Consider the following 22,311-nt stretch of genomic DNA (forward strand, 5'->3'; position numbering starts at 1 on the left):
CGCCCTGGCGCTCGCCCTGGCGCTCGCCCTGGCGCTCGCCCTGGCGCTCGCCCTGGCGCTAGCCCTGGCGCTAGCCCTCGCGCTAGCCTGTCGAGACCCGTCCGGACTGGAACGCGCAGCTTGGGGCAATCGATTCGATTCTGCCCCAAGCTGAATCTATGTGAGGACGCTGATTGGCTAAATTGTATGTCACACATTTATATCTTTAACCAGCAATTGGCTAAACTGCTTCATAGACCCGCCTCTTTTGGGCAGTCTATCCAGCAGCCCAGAGCTGCTGAGACGGGCACACAAGGAGCATATATTTGCCGCAGATATCATATTTTACACATATTACTGGGTGATTCCATATTTCAAAAACACAAATATTTACAATTTGTATAGTTTATTATTATTATTTGTTTTATTTGTTGTGGCTCAAGAGGGGGCGGCGCCCTAGCTCCTCTATTGACCAGCCGCCACTGTTTGAGTTAAAATGTCTTTGAACAAACAGAGACGAGCTGTGTATGAAAACATTTATTATTATTATTATAAGCTAATGAGAGATCACATGTATTAACAGTTTAAAACAGATGACCCCACTTATAATTACTCTTACATCAGGACAGAGTGAAGTGATCTTCCATACATCCAAAAACTACAAAGATGGAGACCAGTTATGTTGATAAATAAAGAGTTAACCCTATAATTCCTACACCTTTTTTTTGGCAAAGTGCTGTATTATTCCAGTATAATACAACAACAACAACAACAACAACAACAACAAAATAAAAGCATCTAACACTTGGTGAAAAGTAATACAAAATAAAATGCCACAAAATAGTCTTCACACTTTTTTTCTTCTTTTTTCTTAAAACAAACGAGGAGAAAAGAGGTTTTGCTACATCATTCTGTCTGGTTTCTTTTGTTGAGTCATCGTATAAAATAAAGTAAAGACGGTTGGTGGGCGGCTCCGAGTGGTGCATAGCTGGTTTCTGATGTCTGTCCACTCAGGACAAACAAAACACGAGATAAAGGAGTTCAAGTTCTTCATTGATGCATTGTCTTTACATTTCAACCTGGAAGGCACGAGATCCACACATTTCAAGGCATTGAACACAAAACAAACATCACAAATCCCTGTTAGTTTGATGATGGCGAGATGAACCCAAGAAATAAAGGAGACGGATCATCACGTCTGATCCCTTCTAGTCTTTTTATAACAAACACATTGTCCGTGATTGCAAAGCTCGACAGCAGAGAGAAAGAGACATTCGAGAAATAAGAGAAAAGCTTAAAAACATTATTTACAGCTTAACAAACGCTTTAATATTAACGTGACTTTTAAATCTTTCCTGTTTGTGTTTCTACTGCAGATCACTTTAAAACATCTACAACATGTACTGCTGATGTGTTTAATGTTGCTCCGATGACTTCAAAACGTGAGAAAGTCAAAAACTTTCACCCGTTTTTAACGGATTCAATAACATTATGAAGCACAAAATAACAGTTATTACAAAATAACAAAGTTATTACAAAATGACGTATGGAGGTCAATTTCTGACAAGAAAATGAAATGATGAAAAGTGAGGAATAAGAAGACGAAATAGTCAAAGTCATCATAATTATGAGATGGAAAAGTAAAAAAAAAAAAAGACTTTTATTCAAAATGTGATGCAGTGATTCATATTTCAATCGTGAGTCAGAAAGTCAAATTGAATGAGACGAGAAGACGCAACGATGAGATAAATGATAATAATTCATAATGATGATTTAGTATCTCAACATTTAGACTTTTTAAAGTCATCATTTTGACTTTCCATCTCGTACTTTTGACTCGACGGATCTGCTTTTATTTCTCTCATTCCCAACATTCTGTCTGTTTATTATTCTATTGTTTATTCTCTGCTGCGGTGGTGATTCGGCCCCGGCTCTACTTTCCCAACATGAAACATGATTCTATATTTCAGAGCAACGAGGCCAACAACCGACTAAACACGTAAATGTTAAACAACCAAAAAGACATAAATCAGTGAAAAGATTAAAAGCTACTTTTTTGGTTTAAATATTTTTTTTTAACAGTTTAGCAAAATGTAACTAAGTTAACATGGAGTTAAAAAGCATTAAAGTACATTTGAAACACAAAGTAAAATACAAACATCTCCAACAGTCGACTGAAAGTGAATTCTTTCACAAAATACACAAAAAACTCAAATGTATTTCTCACAAACACGTTTCTTTTCGTTGAGTTAAACGAGGGAACGCTCGCTGGGACGGAGCGGGAAAAGAGAAAAGTCCGAACAAACAAGAACCGTCAGCCGTCAAGTAAATCTGCATTTTCCTAGAGAGTGAAGGTGATTGGTTGTGACCCTGAGAAGTAGACTGCAGATTCATTTAAGAAACTAAAAACAACACAAACTCTTTTTACATTTTCTGTTTTCCTCCCACCATCGTCACACGAACACGACTCTACAACCATGCAACACATCGCACACCAACAAGATCAAACATACCGAAGCAAGAAACAGACGCATATATACCGACTTCATACTGATATGTAATTTCTTTTTTTCTTTGCAAAAAAATATTTTGGAAGTTTTTTTTTGTTAAATTTTTTAAATACATTTTTTTTGTACATTTCTATTCATCTCAAAGCTACCGTTAAAACAAGGCGTTTAGTGATATTTAACCCAGTATTTTTAGATTTTCAAAAAAATATTGTGAAAAGTACTGAATTACAAAGTCAGAGGCAGGTTCATCCGCACGAGCAGAGACGCTGAAAACGTGACGCTGAGACAAGATCGCTGCATTTATGAACTTCAAGGGCTGAAAAATCCCCTCAAAACAGCAGCTTTGATAAAAGGACTGATAAAAGAACGGCCGACAGCGAAGCATCAGAGGCCGTGATCATCTATGGGTGTGAAACTCCAGAAGCACTGGAGCCTACATTTCCCAGAATGCAACATGACAGAATGTGTTCATCAGAGACGCCCTGCCGGGTAAAGAGGGACTTCTTTCAAACTGTCAAACTGATTTTCTGTTGTAATTAAAAGTCGTACATTGACGATGACATCGTCCCTTTAATTGACCTTTTCTCCCGTGGCATTCTGGGAAACGTAGGAACTCGCCGTCTTATAGTAAAAAAAAATAGAACAAAGCAACATAACAGACTATTTGAGGGGATTTTTCCTTTAAAGTTCTGACTCATTGTGTCACAGGTTTCCTGCCGCAGGCAGACGAGCACAACGTCACTACCGGCAACTCTTTTCTTGGGCAACTTCCACTGCACTGATTAAACGGCAACATTGTGCCGCTGCACCGTTCACGTGATTTCGAAAGATTCTGGAAAATGTCTCCTAAAAATATGTACCCGTGACGCCACCGTGACGCCACCGTGACGCCACCGTGACGCCACCGTGACACCACCGTGACACCACCGTGACATCACCTGAGCGTCCTGCCACGCGCGGTGAACCTGCCGCTGAGTAAAGTGACCTACAGCATTGATTCTACTCATTAAGTTGTCCGTGAAGAAGAGAGAGGAGGAGAAGGGATGGGGGGGTGCACATGATGACCGTTATCTTCTCCTCAACATCAAGATGAAGGAGGATGGATGATGATGAAGAGGAGGAGGAGGAGAAACGTCTCACCCACTGGCCACATGAGCTGATAAGAACAAAAACAAAAGCCACTTTCCCTATTTCCCCGTCCAATCAGATTTGAGATCGGGGGTGTGCCTGATGGCTGATGACACGTTGCTGGTGTTGAGTTCTTGATAGTAATAAAAAGGAAGGAATCAGAGGTGGCAGGTGTTAGCTTCCCATCCTGCTTGAAGGACAGAGGTTGATGAAGATGATGGTGACGATGAGGACGCCGGTCAGAAGTTGAGGTGTCTCTGGCTCGGCTGGTGGAGGTGCGAGGTGCTGGTCTTCGGGGGCCGCAGCAGGTTGAGGCGTCGCAGCGCGTTGCGGGTCAGCGGTTGGTTGCGCTGGCCGGCGTTGCCGTCCCGATGCTGCAGGAGGCCGGCGCGGGCGGAGAGCGCCGCGGCGTAGCACGCCGAGTGGAGGCTGCAGCGCCGCGGGACCACCGCCACCTCCGGCCTGCAGGGGGGGCAGAGACAGAAGGAGAGCGGTGTCAGAGTGAATGTATTCTAGTACTTCATTATTGACATTTAATGCTGATTGGCCAAATATTAAAGCTGCTATGAGGAACTTTTATTGTCTCTTGATTCTGTCGCCCCCTGTGGTCTAAAGTGGTAGTGTCTCTGAGCACCAGAGTCTTTAGAAAACCTCTCATTCTACTGCAGCTGGATCTGGATACGGGATCTGGGTCTGTCCACGGTGGACCGGTCTCTGCTGGAGTCTGCGCTGAAGGAGGTTCTGGCTCCGATGACGAGCATCAAGAATAATTCTATAGAAACACCATCTTCTCTCTGATGGTCTCTCTACTGATGGAGGATCAGGACTACACTGAGACTGGTTCATGAAGAGGATCAGGACTAGAGTGAGACTGGATCATATAGAGGATCAGGACTAGACTGAGACTGGATCATAGAGGATCAGGACTACACTGAGACTGGTTCAGGAAGAGGATCAGGACTAGAGTGAGAATGGATCATATAGAGGATCAGGACTAGACTGAGACTGGTTCATGAAGAGGATCAGGACTAGAGTGAGACTGGATCATAGAGGATCAGGACTACACTGAGACTGGTTCATGAAGAGGATCAGGACTAGAGTGAGACTGGATCATATAGAGGATCAGGACTACACTGAGACTGGTTCATAGAGAGGATCAGGACTACACTGAGACTGGTTCATAGAGGATCAGGACTACACTGAGACTGGTTCATATAGAGTATCAGGACTACACAGACTGGTTCATAGAGAGGATCAGGACTACACTGAGACTGGTTCATAGAGAGGATCAGGACTACACTGAGACTGGTTCATAGAGGATCAGGACTACACTGAGACTGGTTCATATAGAGGATCAGGACTACACTGAGACTGGATCATATAGAGGATCAGGACTACACTGAGACTGGTTCATAGAGAGGATCAGGACTAGAGTGAGACTGGTTCATAGAGGATCAGGACTACACTGAGACTGGTTCATATAGAGGATCAGGACTACACTGAGACTGGTTCATATAGAGGATCAGGACTACACTGAGACTGGTTCATAGAGAGGATCAGGACTACACTGAGACTGGTTCATAGAGGATCAGGACTACACTGAGACTGGTTCATAGAGGATCAGGACTACACTGAGACTGGTTCATAGAGGATCAGGACTACACTGAGACTGGTTCAGGACCAGTTCAAAGCTGCTGACAGGAGCTTTGAAGGAAAGCGGTTCATCAGGACGTTACCTGTGTCGAGGGCCGTCCAGCGTGCGTCTTCCCTTCTCTTTCCCGGTGGAGGGCGTCATGGCGGCGGGCACGTTTTCAGGCAACAAGTCGAGGGAGCGCGGCAGGGGGTCCAGGCTCATCCTGGGGGGGCTGCGGTGGGCGTAGACCGACATGCTGGGGTGCTCGATCAGCAGGTTCTCCAGAGGGCTGGCCTCCAGGAGGATGGGCTGGAGGCCGCGGCCCGTGAAGCACGGCGGCGGCGTGACGAACCAGCTCTCCTCCAGGGAGGAGGCGCCCAGACGGAGGAACCCGTTCTCCTCTTCCTCATCCTCTTCATCCTCTGCGCCGCCGTCCGGGTCGGTGTCGGCCGTGGAGTTGAGGGAGGTGCAGGAGGCGTAGCGGATCGGGGGGCTGGCCATGGGGGAGGGGATCATCACCAGGTCCTCCTCTTCCTCCTCCTCCTCCTCCTCTTCCTCAGGACCAGCTGTGGATCCAGAGAGGCCGTCACCACGCTGACCAGCGCAGGCTTCAGCTGCAGAGACACAAACAGCTGGAATTAGTCATGTGATCCACCAGGAAGTGTTTTTATGCAGCGGTTCAGTTTTGTGCCAATATTTTAAAAGGTTTATTTGTTCTTTGACTCCAAAACAAGCGAGGCCGATGTAGTTTAGTTCCTGGTGCTCACAGGATTTTAAAACTACAACTAACAACAGTCTGTAGTTTTACTGGTGGACGCGTCGCTGCAGAGCAATGCCTCCAGTGGACCAGCAGGGGGCGCTGTGGCCTCTGAGCAGCAGCTGTCAGACGTAAACAAGGATTTTCTGGCGACTCAGCATCACATGACCCTGTCTCGCGCTGTGCCAGTGTCTCCATTAACACGTTTATTATTACACTTTTAAATGCCCACATGACAGATTTTGGTCAAAATCCATTAAGAAAAATGAATTTAAGAGGAGACACTAGAGGTGAAAGGGTTAAAAAACATGAACAGATATCACCAGTTTATTACTGACATTATCTTTTATATTACAAGTTTTCTGAGATGTTTTTTTACATACAAATAATTAATATCTTGTTCTATACATTTTCCTACATTTCCAGAACTTAAATCTGAACATTTGATAAAACCAGGTTCAAAATTCTTGTTTAATTCATAAATAAAAAGTGTAAAGATGACTGTCCTCCATGTTTTCAGTAATAAAATGTTAAAATGCGTTGATAAGCTGCAGAAGAGGAACCGTGCCGTCACATCCTGTAATGAGTCACAGAGACGCAGGAAGTTATGAAGGAAACACGACCTCCAGCTGGCCGACCGGAAGCTCTCAATGTGTTTTCACTGTTTACAGGACGCAGTCCACATGTTTTGATGCTGTAAACCAGATCCAGAGGAAAGGAGGCTGCAGGACATGGAGGAGGTGCTGCAGAGCCGTCCTAAATGCAACATAACTGAGAAAAATGTCAGCCGCAGTGCTTTAATAACGTGAACACCGAAATATAACGATTGAAAGGCTGCTACTGAATATAAGAAGAGGACGTAGTCATCTCTTGTGGACGGATGTTTTGAAGCCTTAAGTTTGGGGTTTTGGTCGTTGCCATCTTGTTTTATTGCAACCAGTGAACAGGAAGTGACCATATATGGACTGAGGAGGAGTGACGTAGAGACCTGTCAATCACAGTAGCCCCGCCCTAAAGCATCCCCTGCTTTATGGTCTGTGTGACTCTAAATGGACCATAATGTACTAAATGAACATCATGCTGTATTGAAGAAGACTTGAAACTAGAGATTGAGACATGAACTCATGTTTACAATGTTTACTGAGGTAATAAATCAAGAGAGAAGTAGAGTCATTTTCTACAGACTTCTATACAACCAGAGGAGTCGCCCCCTGGTGGACACTAGAGAGAATGCAGCTTCAACACGTGAAGCTTTGACTTCACTCTTCAGAAGAGGTTGAAGTCTGTTTTAAAGGCAATATAACATTAAAAGAATATAAAAAGATACAGACGTCACAAGCTTTGATTGAAGAATTGCACTGAGAGTCATAGCTAGGATTTCTTAAATTAAGAGAAGATATGAGGTCTGAGAGACACGACTTCAGGCTTCTGTAACAGGAAGAAGGAGTTATTGTTTCAAACAAGCAGTTTGGATATTTTCCAGCATTTCCCCAGCAGGAGAGGAGCTCTGTGTGTCGGGTTAACGAGGTCAGAGCAGATTATAAACAAACCCCACACACACACACACACACACACACACACACACACACACACACACACACACACACACACACACACACACACACACACACACACACACACACACACACACACACACACCTTTGAGCTGCATGCAGATGTCAATATATTTTAATATATTTAAATGCTATTTTAATGTCATATCATCCACACAAGGACTGTCAACAAAAAATGATTTAAAACATAAACTATCACGACAAAGAGCACGCAAACATAAATCTCTTTATATATTCGGACCTGATGCTGTTTTTTGCAGCATTAAACTACAATACTCTCACTCTACTGTTGTACTTTTATATTAGTCATTGCTGAGGGGAACGTTATGTATAAATATGCAAATGAGGCATTATGTAATGGTAACTTTTGGTGAATTTAGGAGAAATCTACAGACGCAAACAGACGCCAGTAATATCCAACGTATAAATCTAGTGGAGCTTTAATTGTTTCTTTGGGTTTTTCAAATGTCATTTTTTTGATTAAATTAATTGGAGACCGGGTCAAAAAACACAAATGTGTGTTCTTGTAATGCAGGTGAACTAAACCTTTAACTTAAGAACATGAAATGTCTTCATAACAGTCCGTTTCCTTTGACCAGCTCTTCATTTGGATGAATTTTGGTGGAAACTTGTGTTTTATTTGAGTGTTTTTCTCAGATCAGATCTATTAAATCGATTAAAATCTTCATCAAACCATCCGAGCACCGGTTCATCTTTGTGCCGAGCTCAGCTGAACTCCGTGAACAGTCCAGAACTCTACGGGGGGTCCAGGTGACTTTATTTGGGATGAACGCTGGCAGCTGCTCCGTGCCCGTACATGTCTCTGGACTACAGCTCCACCAGCTGCTATTTTTACCTCCTCCGGTTCTCTCCGTGCTTTTGTTTGGCGTGTTTACAGGTCGACCATGAACTGAACGATGGCACCCAGACAGGAACAAGTCTGCGTCTGCATGCCCCCCCCCCCGTTTAAAGTATTCACACGGCTGTGGAATCGGAGACGGGTCAAGAAGGTTCAAGACCGGCAGAGGGTGAACAGTGGGCCAAACCAAAGCTGAGCTCCACTCCGAGTCTCTGCAGCGTGTCATGTTTCTGTACAGTGTGTGTGTGTGTGTGTGCGTGGAAACCTTCGACCTGCCATTAAAAACAATATCTGTCATTCTGAATGTTGGATTATTTTCTCTTTTTGCCTCGTTAGTTTGGAAAAAAACCTATAAGCAGATGTTGAGTCAAGATTGTTTGGTCAGAGCTTTCGACTGATCTTGTGGTCTTCATCTGCGTTTCTAGTTATGACTTTCTATCTAATAACTTCGACTTTCTATCTCATAATTTCGACTATGGGGATATTTTTATTATTATTCGTCTAACCTAAAAAAAAGAAAAAAAGATTTTTTTTGTTTTTACTTTTTTTTTTTTGCTGGCGGATTCGCGGGCCACATAAAATGACGTAGCGGGCCGGATTTGGCCCGCGGGCCGGGAGTTTGAGACCCCTGCTCTAGTTCAACGTTTTGGTTGTCGCCATCTTGGTTTTTTTGCAACCAGAAGTGACACAAGAGGGTCAGTGGAGCCAAGTACAACCGAACGCTGAATAAGACATTTTTAGGACTAAATTGTTACAATTAACTTTTCATGAAGAGGAAACAAACGAAAACATGGAGTAGCCCCGCCCTAAAGCATCCCCTGCTTTATGGTCTGTTAGACACCTGTCAATCAGCGTGTAGCCCCGCCCTAAAGCATCCCCTGCTTTATGGTCTGTGTGACTCTAAATGGACCATAATGTACTAAATGAACATCATGCTGTATTGAAGAAGACTTGAAACTAGAGATTGAGACATAAACTCATGTTTACAATGTTTACTGAGGTAATAAATCAAGAGAGAAGTAGAGTCATTTTCTCATAGACTTCTATACAACCAGAGGAGTCGCCCCCTGGTGGACACTAGAGAGAATGCAGCTTTAACACATGAAGCTTTGGCTTCTTACCCAGGTAGTTGACCAGGATCCAGTCTTCATCCTCCTCTTCCTCCTTGCCGTCTCCGTTCCCGCTGGGTCGACTCAGCTCCTCGGCGTCGTCCCCGAACAGAGCGCTGGTGAACCTCTGGAACATCTCGGGACGTCCTGCGGGGGTGCGAGGCCGAGGGAGGAGGGGCTGCTGGGGGGGGAGGAGGAGGAGGCGCGTTGCTCGGGGCGGGGAGGCGTGGCGTCGCTCGCTTTGGTCATCAGCTGCGGGGTTCACGGCTCGGGGAAGGCTCCGGAAAGGTGCTAAAGTGCGTGAACAGAAGCGTGGTCATGGATCATCTGTGGCTGGACATCGCTCAACGTCGGGCAGAGTGCAAAAGTACAAAACGAGCCCTGAGAGGAGGAAAGAAGAGAGAGAATTACTCCAAGTCTGAGGATAAAACTTGGTACGCTTTTGTCTTTCCAACGTCGCATGTCTCAAATTTGAGACTTGAGTGAATAGAGAGCTGCAGAACTCGGTCCTAAAACTTCCTGTTAGCATTCAAAAACACTTTTTGTGACTTCAAGTATTAACTATTTAACCACTTGGGGGCAGCACAACATCTCACATATCACCACCGTATGACATCTGTAACATCCAGCTGCTACAGATGTTTGTGTCCAATATTCTCTTTTAGCTCCGTCTTTGGTGGTCTCCACCACAAATCTGTCTCTTTAGCTGGTAAATGCTCCACGTTCTTCACCAGCAGGTCTCTAAACAAGTCAGTAGCCGAGTCAGTCAGTAACCGAGTCAGTCTGTAACCGAGTCAGTAGCCGAGTCAGTCAGTAGGCGAGTCAGTCTGTAACCGAGTCAATCTGTAACCGAGTCAATCTGTAACCGAGTCAGTCAGTAGCCGAGTCAGTCAGTAGCCGAGTCAGTCTGTAACCGAGTCAGTAGCCGAGTCAGTCAGTAGGCGAGTCAGTCTGTAACCGAGTCAGTCAGTAACCGAGTCAGTCAGTAACCGAGTCAGTCAGTAGCCGAGTCAGTCAGTAGCCGAGTCAGTCTGTAGCCGAGTCAGTCTGTAACCGAGTCAGTCAGTAACCGAGTCAGTCAGTAGCCGAGTCAGTCAGTAGCCGAGTCAGTCAGTAGCCGAGTCAGTCTGTAACCGAGTCAGTAGCCGAGTCAGTCAGTAGGCGAGTCAGTCAGTAGCCGAGTCAGTCAGTAGCCGAGTCAGTAGCCGAGTCAATCAGTAGCCGAGTCAGTCAGTAGCCGAGTCAATCAGTAGCCGAGTCAGTCAGTAGCCGAGTCAGTCTGTAACCGAGTCAGTAACCGAGTCAGTCAGTAACCGAGTCAGTCAGTAGCCGAGTCAGTCAGTAACCGAGTCAGTCAGTAGCCGAGTCAGTCAGTAGCCGAGTCAGTCAGTAGCCGAGTCAGTCAGTAGCCGAGTCAGTCAGTAGCCGAGTCAGTCAGTAACGAGTCAATCAGTAGCCGAGTCAGTCAGTAGCCGAGTCAGTCAGTAGCCGAGTCAGTCAGTAGCCGAGTCAGTCAGTAACCGAGTCAGTCAGTAGCCGAGTCAGTCAGTAGCCGAGTCAGTCAGTAGCCGAGTCAGTCAGTAGCCGAGTCAGTAACCGAGTCAGTCTGTAACCGAGTCAGTCTGTAACCGAGTCAGTAACCGAGTCAGTCAGTAACCGAGTCAGTCAGTAACCGAGTCAGTAACCGAGTCAGTCAGTAACCGAGTCAGTAACCGAGTCAGTCAGTAACCGAGTCAGTCAGTAGCCGAGTCAGTCAGTAACCGAGTCAGTCGGAGTTATAAGAGAGAATATGGGTCAGCAGCCGGCCAAGTAATTATTAAGTTACCGACCTTCACGGAGATAAACCGTAAATACTGTGAACGCTTAGTGCTGCTTTGATGCTCATCGATACGTTCCTTTGTTTCAGTGAATGTCGACCATTTTAGTCAAGATCTATTTAAAAAAGATAGATTTACACCTCAAGACAACAGCCTGGAAGAAGGAAGTTGATGTCGGTGTCATGTTTGTTAGGAAATAATGGGACATTTATATTATTATGTGTTGATCCAGTAAGTTATGGGCCATTATAATATATATATTGTAGCATTAAAACTCCATGACGTATGAGAACTGAAATCGGACAGTTTCAGACCGTTGTTTACAAAAAGAAAGATGTAAACAAACCTTTAACAACGTCATAAAACATAAAAATATGTTTTAATCCTCGTCTGCTATTAAAAGCGCCTCAGTCTACTTGTGAATGAGCGCAGATTTAAAAAAGAAAGCTACAAGCGCCACGAAAGTCATCAGCATCTCGGAGGCAGCAGCTGCAGTTTCTTCAGCCGCTGAGCCGATGGAGGCGAGCAGTGTTTTATTCAACAGTAGATAAAGAGACACACAGCTGGCTGCTGCTCTCAGAACACTCTTTCATGGAGAGGAAAGTATTAGTGGACAGAATAAGAAGTGATCAGTGTTGCAGCTGCTGTATGAAGGGAGGAGGGAGTGAGGGAGTGAGGGAGGAGGAGGCTTCCTTTGGCACAATGTCTCTGGACTACAGCCAAGAGGCCGGTGTCCTCCTGTGGACAGCTCTGCCCTGAGTTTTGCCTCTGAGGCGACATACTGAGCTCTGATTGGTGGAAGCAGACAGACACGACTCAGGGTGGAAAACTACTGCGATAGTTTGATGTCATCTATTTTTTTGTTACATTATTTAAATCACAAATTTGATTGTACTCAAGTAAAAAAAAAAAAAACATTTTATTTACGCTGTTTTTATTAATTAATCTAGTTTTTATTTCAGACTTTTACTGCCATTAGTGGTTTCATAGCTTTTAAATCTATTTTATCTTTCATTTACTTATTTTATTGTATTCATCATGTACAATTTTATTGTTGTTTTTTCACGCTTGTTTTACTGCTATTACTGTTATTATATACTTTAAATCTATTTGATTACATTTTTATCATTTTATTGTCTTGTGTGCATTAATCTGAAACTGCTGAACTTTTGAATTTCCTTCGTCTTTCTGTTTATAATATTTATAACATGTATGCATTTGTCTTTAAAAGGACAAATTGTGTCAAATTGTGACAAAAAGTATTTTAACTCACAGGACCTGAGACCTTTGTTTAAAATAAGACAGACGTTAAAGAAACATGTAACAACATCAGAAGACATTTAAAGGTGCATTTATATTGTTGCCTTTTATTAAATATGTATCAGAAGTCTGTAAATGTATGTAATACTGTGTTTCATCTTGTTAGGGCGACACTTTGGTTTGTATTCACCACCAGGAGGCTGACATGAACAGGTTTTTTAAACTAGCATGAACGCCTCATGAGCTGCCTTCTTTGGGCGACTGTGGCTCACTGGGTTAAGAGGTCGTCTGGGAACCGGAAGGTCAACGGTTCGATCCTCGACTGGGACGTGTCGAAGTGTCCCTGAGCAACACACTGAACCCCTAACGGCTCCCCGGGCACCTCTCATTGGCGGCCCACTGCTCCCTATACACAGGGATGGGTCAAATGCAGAGACAAATTTCCCCTTAAAGGGATCAATGTAGCATAATAAAATATATATATTATAAATAATTTCAGTGAAACACAAATTCCGTTTTTTCCCCAACAGCACCTGAACGCACTCTGGATACGGAAGAGAACGCGTATTGATGGATGTGATGCGTTCAAACACTCGCGTGCCAGCTCGTATTTCTCAGGAGTCTTATTCATTACACGGTGAAAGGAAGAGAAAAAAAACACGAAGCCTGTTTTTCTGCAGAACAAAAGGCGAAACTCCGCCTCTGTGAACACGGAGAGACATAAAACAAGGTTTTAAGTGAAGGATCACATAATGTGCTGCACCTCCTCCTCTTCCTCGCTATCGGGTTAAATAACCTAAATATGAACTCAGACCGTCGTTATAATCTCCGAGCACAAAGGAAAGCTCCTCTGGTGTGTTTTTACAGGAGATTAATGTCAGTCAATGGGGTCACTGAGTCATAGCTGTGGCTTTCTGCTGAACGACGTCGCAATAAATGCTTCTATTACTCATTATTAATCCAAGTGAAAACATAGACGCTGAATAAAACCTGATGTAAATACAGTATGTAGGCTGCAGGATAAAAACACAGTTTAGTGGGCAAACAAGAGGTGTTACGGTGTTTGATGAGGCAGAAACAGAGATAGATGAGCATTAACTCTTATTTTAATCGGCTGTGGTCATGTTCTGGGACTTTACAGGTTATTTAGGCCGCAACAGTAAAGATTAACTGCATGAGCAGCTATTTAATGATATATAAAGTTCATAAAATGTCTAAACCGTTAATTATCACAAATAATGAATTTGCAATGATATACAATAAAGATAAGCAGTAAAGTCATCGAATGTGTGAAAATAAAGTGCCTACATGTTGAATGTTCTGCAGAAAGAGGTCTGCCACGACCGTTTATTCTCATATTAACACTTTACTTTCTTATTATCTCCTGTTGAATCGATTTGTTTTGCTTTATAAACCACAGAAAATAATCCTGGCGTCAACGTTTTTCTGCAAATGTCTTATTTTGCTCGAACAGTCCAGAACTTTTGCAGTTTAAAGCGACTTGAGAAGAGCAGCCGATCGTCACTTTAAAAAAAGCTGAAACCAGCGCGTGTTTGACGTTTTTACGTCATAAATGACTATTATTAAAATGGTTATCAATCACGTCGAGGGAGAAATAAAGTCATCGGCTGACTGTTGTGTGAGCCGAGCAGGAGGATGAGAATGTGGGGCAGCAGGCTGCAGACGGTCTGTTACACAAGAGAGAAGGGGGAGGAGCCTGAAACTCTACACCAACAGAAGTCTGCGCGTTAAACTACAACATACACAAACGTATCAAGAACATACTTTAAAAACACACACAAAACAACTTCACATAGTTGTACTCGAGGAAAAACACCACGTTCTGCAGCGCGAGCGCGGCTAACGTCGCAGCTCGCGCTGCAGAGTAAGCGGAATTACAAATGCGTCGTAAACGTTCAAAAACGCATCGTAGCGTTTTAATAAATGTCAGTTTATTTTAGTAGAAAGTGTCTCTATCGTAATGTGGTTGATAAAGATCATTAGCGTCCGGTTTAAGAGGCACCGGAGCCGTTAACGGCCACCGAGAGGAAAACAAAGAGCTCACCTGCGGCAGAGAGAGAGGATGTAAACCGAGGATTACAAAAATAAATCCTTAAAAACTGAGGTAGACGCGTTACTTTTCGAAAAATAGAAAAACTCCAGGTTTCTTCGCAGAAGAAATACAATATATATATAAAAATAACCGTTGATTAAGGACTGTCCATCGGGAGCTGGGCTCGGTTTTCTTTCCTCTCCCTTTCTTGTTTCCTCCTCCCCGACTGCTCCTTCCTTCTTTTGTTGTTGTTGTGGAGCTCCAACAGCTGATCGACGTGACGTCACCCCCGGAGCAGGCCTATCGGAGGAGACGGGCCCCAGAGCGGCTCGACCAATCACAGACGGCGTTACGGCCTGTCACCAACACACGTGACCTGCTCCTCCTAACCCCTCCCCCCTCCTAGTTTTCCTGGAAAGGGCATGACTGGGCAGAGCGCTGCTGGTTGTTCGGGAGGAGGAAGTAACTGCACTACAACTGGGTTTCTCCTCCATACTTACACAAGCACAACATCCGGGTCCGGCTGCACGGTTTCCTGTTTTCTCAGTACCGACACACCCGAATAATGTCAACACGTACGAGGACCCGCTGTTATGAAGCTTACATTATGGAGCCATAAATCAGAAGAAAAGCTGTTAAAACCCGCAGACCAGTGAGAAAACACAGTAGTGGAGGAAGTATTGAGATCCTTTACTGCAGTAAAAGTACTACTACCACTCTGTGAAAATACTCCACGATAAGTACAACTACTGCATTCATTATGTACCTCTGAGACGTAGTACAGTAAAAACTACAATATGTACCTCTGAGACGTAGTACAGTAAAAACTACAATATGTACCTCTGAGACATAGTACAGTAAAAACTACAATATGTACCTCTGAGACATAGTACAGTAAAAACTACAATATGTACCTCTGAGACATAGTACAGTAAAAACTACAATATGTACCTCTGAGACATAGTACAGTAAAAACTACAATATGTACCTCTGAGACATAGTACAGTAAAAACTACAATATGTACCTCTGAGACATAGTACAGTAAAAACTACAATATGTACCTCTGAGACATAGTACAGTAAAAACTACAATATGTACCTCTGAGACATGTAAGAAATTTGAGCAAAAAACTGTAGTTAGTAAATATAATAAAAGTGTTTAATAATTAATAATTCATAATTAGTCATAATCATAAGCGTTTTGGAATGCATAATTAAGATAAACATAAAGTGATATAGGATTAAGTAGCTAAAAGTGCATAGGGGAATTTGGCCAATAGAAATTGAGATAGACGGAAGGGGAGGAGTCGTGAATTAATATGTGGGGGGGTTAGAAGTGTTTTTTCTGCCTTCTTTAGCTGGTGGATCTGCAGGACGGCTGTGTCCTGGGACCAGAGGTAGTTTTTTTCCAAAGAGGGTTAATATTGTAATATTTCATAGGAGTATATTCTCCAATGTATAACTGTAATCGTGCTTACATCAGTGGAATTAAATTCCTTATAATTGTAAACCAGTTTTGGTAGTTATTATTGCAGCGTGTGACGACGGCACAAGGCAGCCGGACACATGTGCTCCGGCCTTCTCTCTTGTTGTGAGGTAAAACTTCTACCATAACAGACATAGTACAGTAAAAACTACAATATGTACCTCTGAGACATAGTACAGTAAAAACTACAATATGTACCTCTGAGACGTAGTACAGTAAAAACTACAATATGTACCTCTGAGACGTAGTACAGTAAAAACTACAATATCTACCTCTGAGACGTAGTACAGTAAAAACTACAATATCTACCTCTGAGACGTAGTACAGTAAAAACTACAATATGTACCTCTGAGACGTAGTACAGTAAAAACTACAATATGTACCTCTGAGACGTAGTACAGTAAAAAGTATAGTATTTATCTCTGTGAGGTAGTGAACTAGAAGTATAACGATCCTAATTATAAGTATTACAAATATATTTAATTTAAATGAGCCAAACAGGAATACACTATTTCTAAATCATTTGTTAATTTAAATATACAATAAACTTCCTTTTGGTTCTCAGGAAAGTCGAGAACTTCATCCTCTCCTTATTTCTTGTATTTCGAATGTACTTTTTTATTGTTGTATTCTTACTAAATGTGTAATTTAAAGACTCAATGTTAATATTAATATTTCAGATGCTGCAAAAAGACAATAAAGAAATGAACCGACTTGTTGTGAATACAAAATTCAAGCTTTTATACGACTTAAAATACATAAACACTGAAATCTTTTATTGTTTGCTCGTTGTGCGAATCATTACAGCGGACAAAACAGAAGAAAATAAATTCCATGTGGGAAAAACACACAGAGGAGCAGGACTCTGGGACAACATGTCGCTCTAGATCTTTCCATTCCCACACAACAAGGTCACAGCTGTGCCATCACACCGATAACAAAGTCCTTCACCGCTCACTTCCTGTGTTGCATCACAGCCGCCTCACCTCCGCAGGTCTCTCACCTGTAACTTCAAAACACCCTGAAACTCTCAGAACATGAAATAAACAAGTGATTTTCATGCTTAAAAGATCAAACTCAAGTCCTGAACAATGTCTCTGCTTCTCAGTCTGCTTTTACGTTCAATGTTTAACCATTAAACTGTATTTTATTTAGAGTACTAGTCTGATAATATTCTATATCGATGTACCAGAGGCTGATATCTGTTCTTGCTCTGTTGTTAATATTGGGAGATGAGGCACCCGGCCTGTGCTTCTAGTTTTATATAAATTGTGACTAACGGGAGTCCAAAGATGGAGTACTTAACGTACTGGAGACAGGCCCAAGGGTTCAAAGTGTCAGGTCACCATGGCCTTCATCGACAAAATGTCACTCAAAGAGTCACAGAGAGACTCAAAATGACTACAGAGAGACAAAAACAGACCACAAAAAGACTCCAAATGACTACAACAAAATACAAACAACCACAAAACTACAACAACCAACTACAGAGAGACAAAGACTACAAAGAGCCACAAGAGGACTACAAAGAGCCACAAGAAGACTACAAAGAGACACAAGAAGACTACAAAGAGCCACAAGAAGACTACAAAGAGCCACAAGAAGACTACAAAGAGCCACAAGAGGACTACAAAGAGCCACAAGAGGACTACAAAGAGCCACAAGAGGACTACAAAGAGCCACAAAAAGACTACAAAGAGCCACAAGAAGACTACAAAGAGCCACAAGAGGACTACAAAGAGCCACAAGAGGACTACAAAGAGCCACAAGAAGACTACAAAGAGCCACAAGAAGACTACAAAGAGCCACAAGAGGACTACAAAGAGCCACAAGAGGACTACAAAGAGACACAAGAAGACTACAAAGAGCCACAAGAAGACTACAAAGAGCCACAAGAGGACTACAAAGAGCCACAAGAGGACTACAAAGAGACACAAGAAGACTACAAAGAGCCACAAGAGGACTACAAAGAGCCACAAGAGGACTACAAAGAGCCACAAGAGGACTACAAAGAGCCACAAGAGGACTACAAAGAGCCACAAGAAGACTACAAAGAGCCACAAGAGGACTACAAAGAGCCACAAGAGGACTACAAAGAGACACAAGAAGACTACAAAGAGCCACAAGAGGACTACAAAGAGCCACAAGAGGACTACAAAGAGACACAAGAAGACTACAAAGAGACACAAGAAGACTACAAAGAGCCACAAGAAGACTACAAAGAGCCACAAGAAGACTACAAAGAGCCACAAGAGGACTACAAAGAGACACAAGAAGACTACAAAGAGACACAAGAGGACTACAAAGAGACACAAGAAGACTACAAAGAGCCACAAGAAGACTACAAAGAGCCACAAGAGGACTACAAAGAGACACAAGAAGACTACAAAGAGACACAAGAAGACTACAAAGAGACACAAGAGGACTACAAAGAGACACAAGAGGACTACAAAGAGACACAAGAAGACTACAAAGAGACACAAGAAGACTACAAAGAGCCACAAGAGGACTACAAAGAGACACAAGAGGACTACAAAGAGACACAAGACTACAAAGAGACACAAGAGGACTACAAAGAAAAAGATTACAAAGAGACACAAGACTACAAAGAGACACAAGAGGACTACAAAGACACAAGAGGACAACAAAGAGACACAAGACTACAAAGAAAAGATTACAACAAAACAGAAAAAGACTACAAAGAGATACAAGAAGACGACAAAGAGACACAAAACTACAAAGAGACACAAGACTACAAAGAAAAATATTACAGAGACACAAGAGAACTACAAAGAGACAAAACTACAAAGATATACAAGAAGACTACAAAGAGACACAAGAAGACTACAAAGAGACACAAGAAGACAACAAAGAGACACAAGAAGACAACAAAGAGATACAAAACTACAAAGGAACACAAGGAGACTACAAAGGAACACAAGAAGACTACAAAGAGACACAAGAAGATTACAGAGACAAGAAGACTACAAAGAGACACAAGAAGACTACAAAGAGACACAAGAAGACAACAAAGAGATACAAAACTACAAAGGAACACAAGGAGACTACAATGAGACACAAAACAACCACATAAAGCGTCTTAACAACCATACAGTCCGTTTTGTCTCGACGCAGGTGAGGCCTTTTGTCCGTCTTGTCTTTTGTCTCACAACCCTCCCATGTGTGACTCATATTGTCCTCATTAGTTGTTACTACAGCACTAATAACGCACACAAGGTGTTCAGGGTGTGTGCGCCTCACGGACAGAACGTCCTGTTTGCCGACATAGAAGTGATCACCGTCACAACAATGCAGTCGCCTTCCTTCTGCTGCGTCTTCACATCATCTGGTTAATGTTTACTGTGTGAGTGTGTGTGTTGCACAATACTGTCCTGTGTGAGCACAGCGGGGGTCAACGACCTCGTGTTGTTGCCACCGAATTCTTGTTGAGTAATGAAATATTCTGTTTGTTCTCAACATCAGGTACTCGTGCTGTTGGAGTGTTAGAGACATGCTTACCTGGAGTGTTTTTACTTCAAAAAACAGTAGTACCAATACTCCGTTACAAGTTAATGTCCTGCATTACTTGAGTACAAAAGTAGTGGCATCGAAATATACTTAAAAGTATTCCAAAAGTAAAAGTACTTACAATGTAAACTGGCTCATTTCAGAATGAAATTTTACAAGATTACAACAGAGGAAGAAAAAGCAATACAAACAGTAAAGATATAAACATTTATAAACAATATAAATTATGTAAGAAGTAATACTAACACCAGCGCAAAATAGAGCAGCAATAAAAGTAATATTGCACACGATTGTTTCCTCTGTTCTGATATATATATATATATATATATCATACATATTATATGATATATATATATATATATATATATATATATCATACATATTATATGATATATATATATGATATATATTATATTTTAGATTCTAATGATTAAGTACTTTAAAATTGTACACAAGTGCAGTACTTAGTGACAGTTTCTCTGTTTGTTTTGCTCTGAACTTTCTCTAATTGGTATTTTAGTTTTATATTTCTTATGTTTGTATTCATGACGTTGTCGTTAGTGTCTCCTTCCAGCTGTGGTGATGATCACACGTCAGTCGTTCAGGACGGAAACATGTGGAGAGGAATGTGGGCGGGGCCTCGAGTAACACACTAACCTCTGTGGGGCGAGAGGTCACGGCTTCACAACACACACACACACACACACACACAGAGAGAGATGCACACACACACACACACACAGAGAGAGACGCACACAGAGACACACACACAGGTTTGTTCCCTTTCTTGATTTAAAACCAATGAATTACCAATGAAAACAATCTGTAATCGATCGGTTCCTCAGTGAATCATCTTAAAGCGATAATCAGCTGCAGTCTTGTAGAGTCGGACACAATATGCGAGTCAGACGAGCTTCAGTCAGACACCATTACAACACATTCACATGAATAGTTTTCTTCTGACTTCGTGTAAACTGTGTTCCGGTTTTAAAAGCTCCAAAAAGAAATCAGTGCAAACGGCTTCTAAACGTCTGGAACCATGAAAAGAGGAAACACGGAGCAGTTGACTGAACATACAAGAGAGTGACTTCTGATTCTGCTGTTTACAGTCTTACTGCTGCGAACGGGACAGGAATGCACCGTTTCTTTTGTTGGTGGTGTTTCAGTCAATGATCCTGGAACTGTCAGAGGAGATAGTGTCTCTTTCAAAACCGGTTTGTCTGTCGACTGAAGTCAAGCCGCTCCACGAGGAGACGCAAAATGTTTCGCAGGTTTTTTAACTCACAAACTGATTCAACGTGTCATTTTTTACCATAAACACAAATACAATAGCGAGAACACAGAGGAGAAACAAACAAGACATGAAACTGACATGAAACACAAGCTGTGAGGAAACTGCTGAGTTTCTGCAGAGCGACATCCTCCTGCTGAGTTACATCAGCTGGAGTCGGGAGGCGGGACAAAGCGCAGAGAGCCGGCAGCCCATTGGCTCTCACCGCCCCGTCCGAGACCTCCTGACTTCAGTTCATAAACAGAGGGGAAGTCATAGAAACACAGCCGGTTTCCTGACTCATCAAAAACAAGGTGAAGAAGAACGTGAGTCAGCTGTCTGGAAAAAAGAAAACACACATCTACCCTTTAAAAACCATGAAAATATATATTATAATATTATTAAATGAGAAACAAATGTGAGCACATAGGGGGGGGGGGGGTCTAACCACCGTAAATAACCGGCAGCACAACTGAAGTAAAACATACTCTGTTATGAGTAAAAGTGCTGCAGCAAAATGTACTTTAAATACAAAAAGTAAAAGTACTCATTCTGCAGAGGAATGAGCCCCTCAAAGGTTTACTTCTTCATGTGAGTAAACCAGATAGCATGAAGTCTCCTTCAGCCGTTTGTTCATGCAAACACCAGAGAAGAAGAACGGTCACCATCATTAGAGTCCTTCCTCTGAACACAGGTTGTGTTTCATCAGCTTATTGTTGTCGCATCATCTCAGACACACACACCGTTTCTCTTCAGAGAGAATGTTTCCCGATATCTTTTTGTGGTGCAGACTTCGGTGTTTCGAAGAAGAAGAAGTAACAGCTGACCTGATTCTTCAGCTGTTGCGTCGCCCTCAGAGATGTTTGTTTAGAAGCTCATTTAAAAACATCCTCACACCGTTTATCTGGATGTTCAATCACTCGTTGATGGTAAATGTAGCCGATTGAAGCAATAAATCACAATCAAACACAGCAAAGTCATGGTCTTGACTCGGTCTCGATACTTCGTCTTGGTCTCGATACTCTCCAAAGTCTTGGTCTTGTCTTGGTACACTCTGGTCTTGGTCTTGTCTTAGTCTCGGCTAACATACCAACTGCTAACATGTTAGCATGACACCTGTTAGCATGCTGACATGCTAAGTTAGCAATCCCCCACACACACATGACGAGGATCGACGAGGATCTACGGGTAAAAAAAGAATAAGATGGCAACAGACTTACGGTTTTTAAATTTTAAATTGTAAAAGTGGCAGTTTGTCAAAATGGATTCCCTCGTAGCAGAAACATCCGATTCCATGACAAGAGTTTAAAAAGCAAGACACCTAAAATAAGAAAAGGATGGATTCATA

At 42.5% G+C, this 22,311-nt stretch overlaps 1 protein-coding gene across 1 annotated transcript; it reads right to left on the reverse strand.

Moving 5' to 3' along the window:
- Positions 1–582: 582 nt before the first annotated feature.
- On the reverse strand, positions 583–14,877 carry tp53inp1 (tumor protein p53 inducible nuclear protein 1). Its single transcript, XM_079275695.1, has 4 exons — positions 14,692–14,877; positions 9,562–9,930; positions 5,354–5,864; positions 583–4,079 (listed from the first exon to the last, which is right to left on the reverse strand). Exons 2-4 carry the CDS (start codon positions 9,683–9,685, stop codon positions 3,857–3,859), a joined length of 858 nt encoding a protein of 285 aa, XP_079131821.1. The 5' UTR covers positions 9,686–9,930; positions 14,692–14,877; the 3' UTR covers positions 583–3,856.
- Between the last annotated feature and the right edge of the window lie 7,434 nt (positions 14,878–22,311).

Source organism: Melanostigma gelatinosum (assembly GCF_949748355.1).
Source record: "Melanostigma gelatinosum genome assembly, chromosome: 9".
NCBI lineage: Eukaryota > Metazoa > Chordata > Actinopteri > Perciformes > Zoarcidae > Melanostigma > Melanostigma gelatinosum.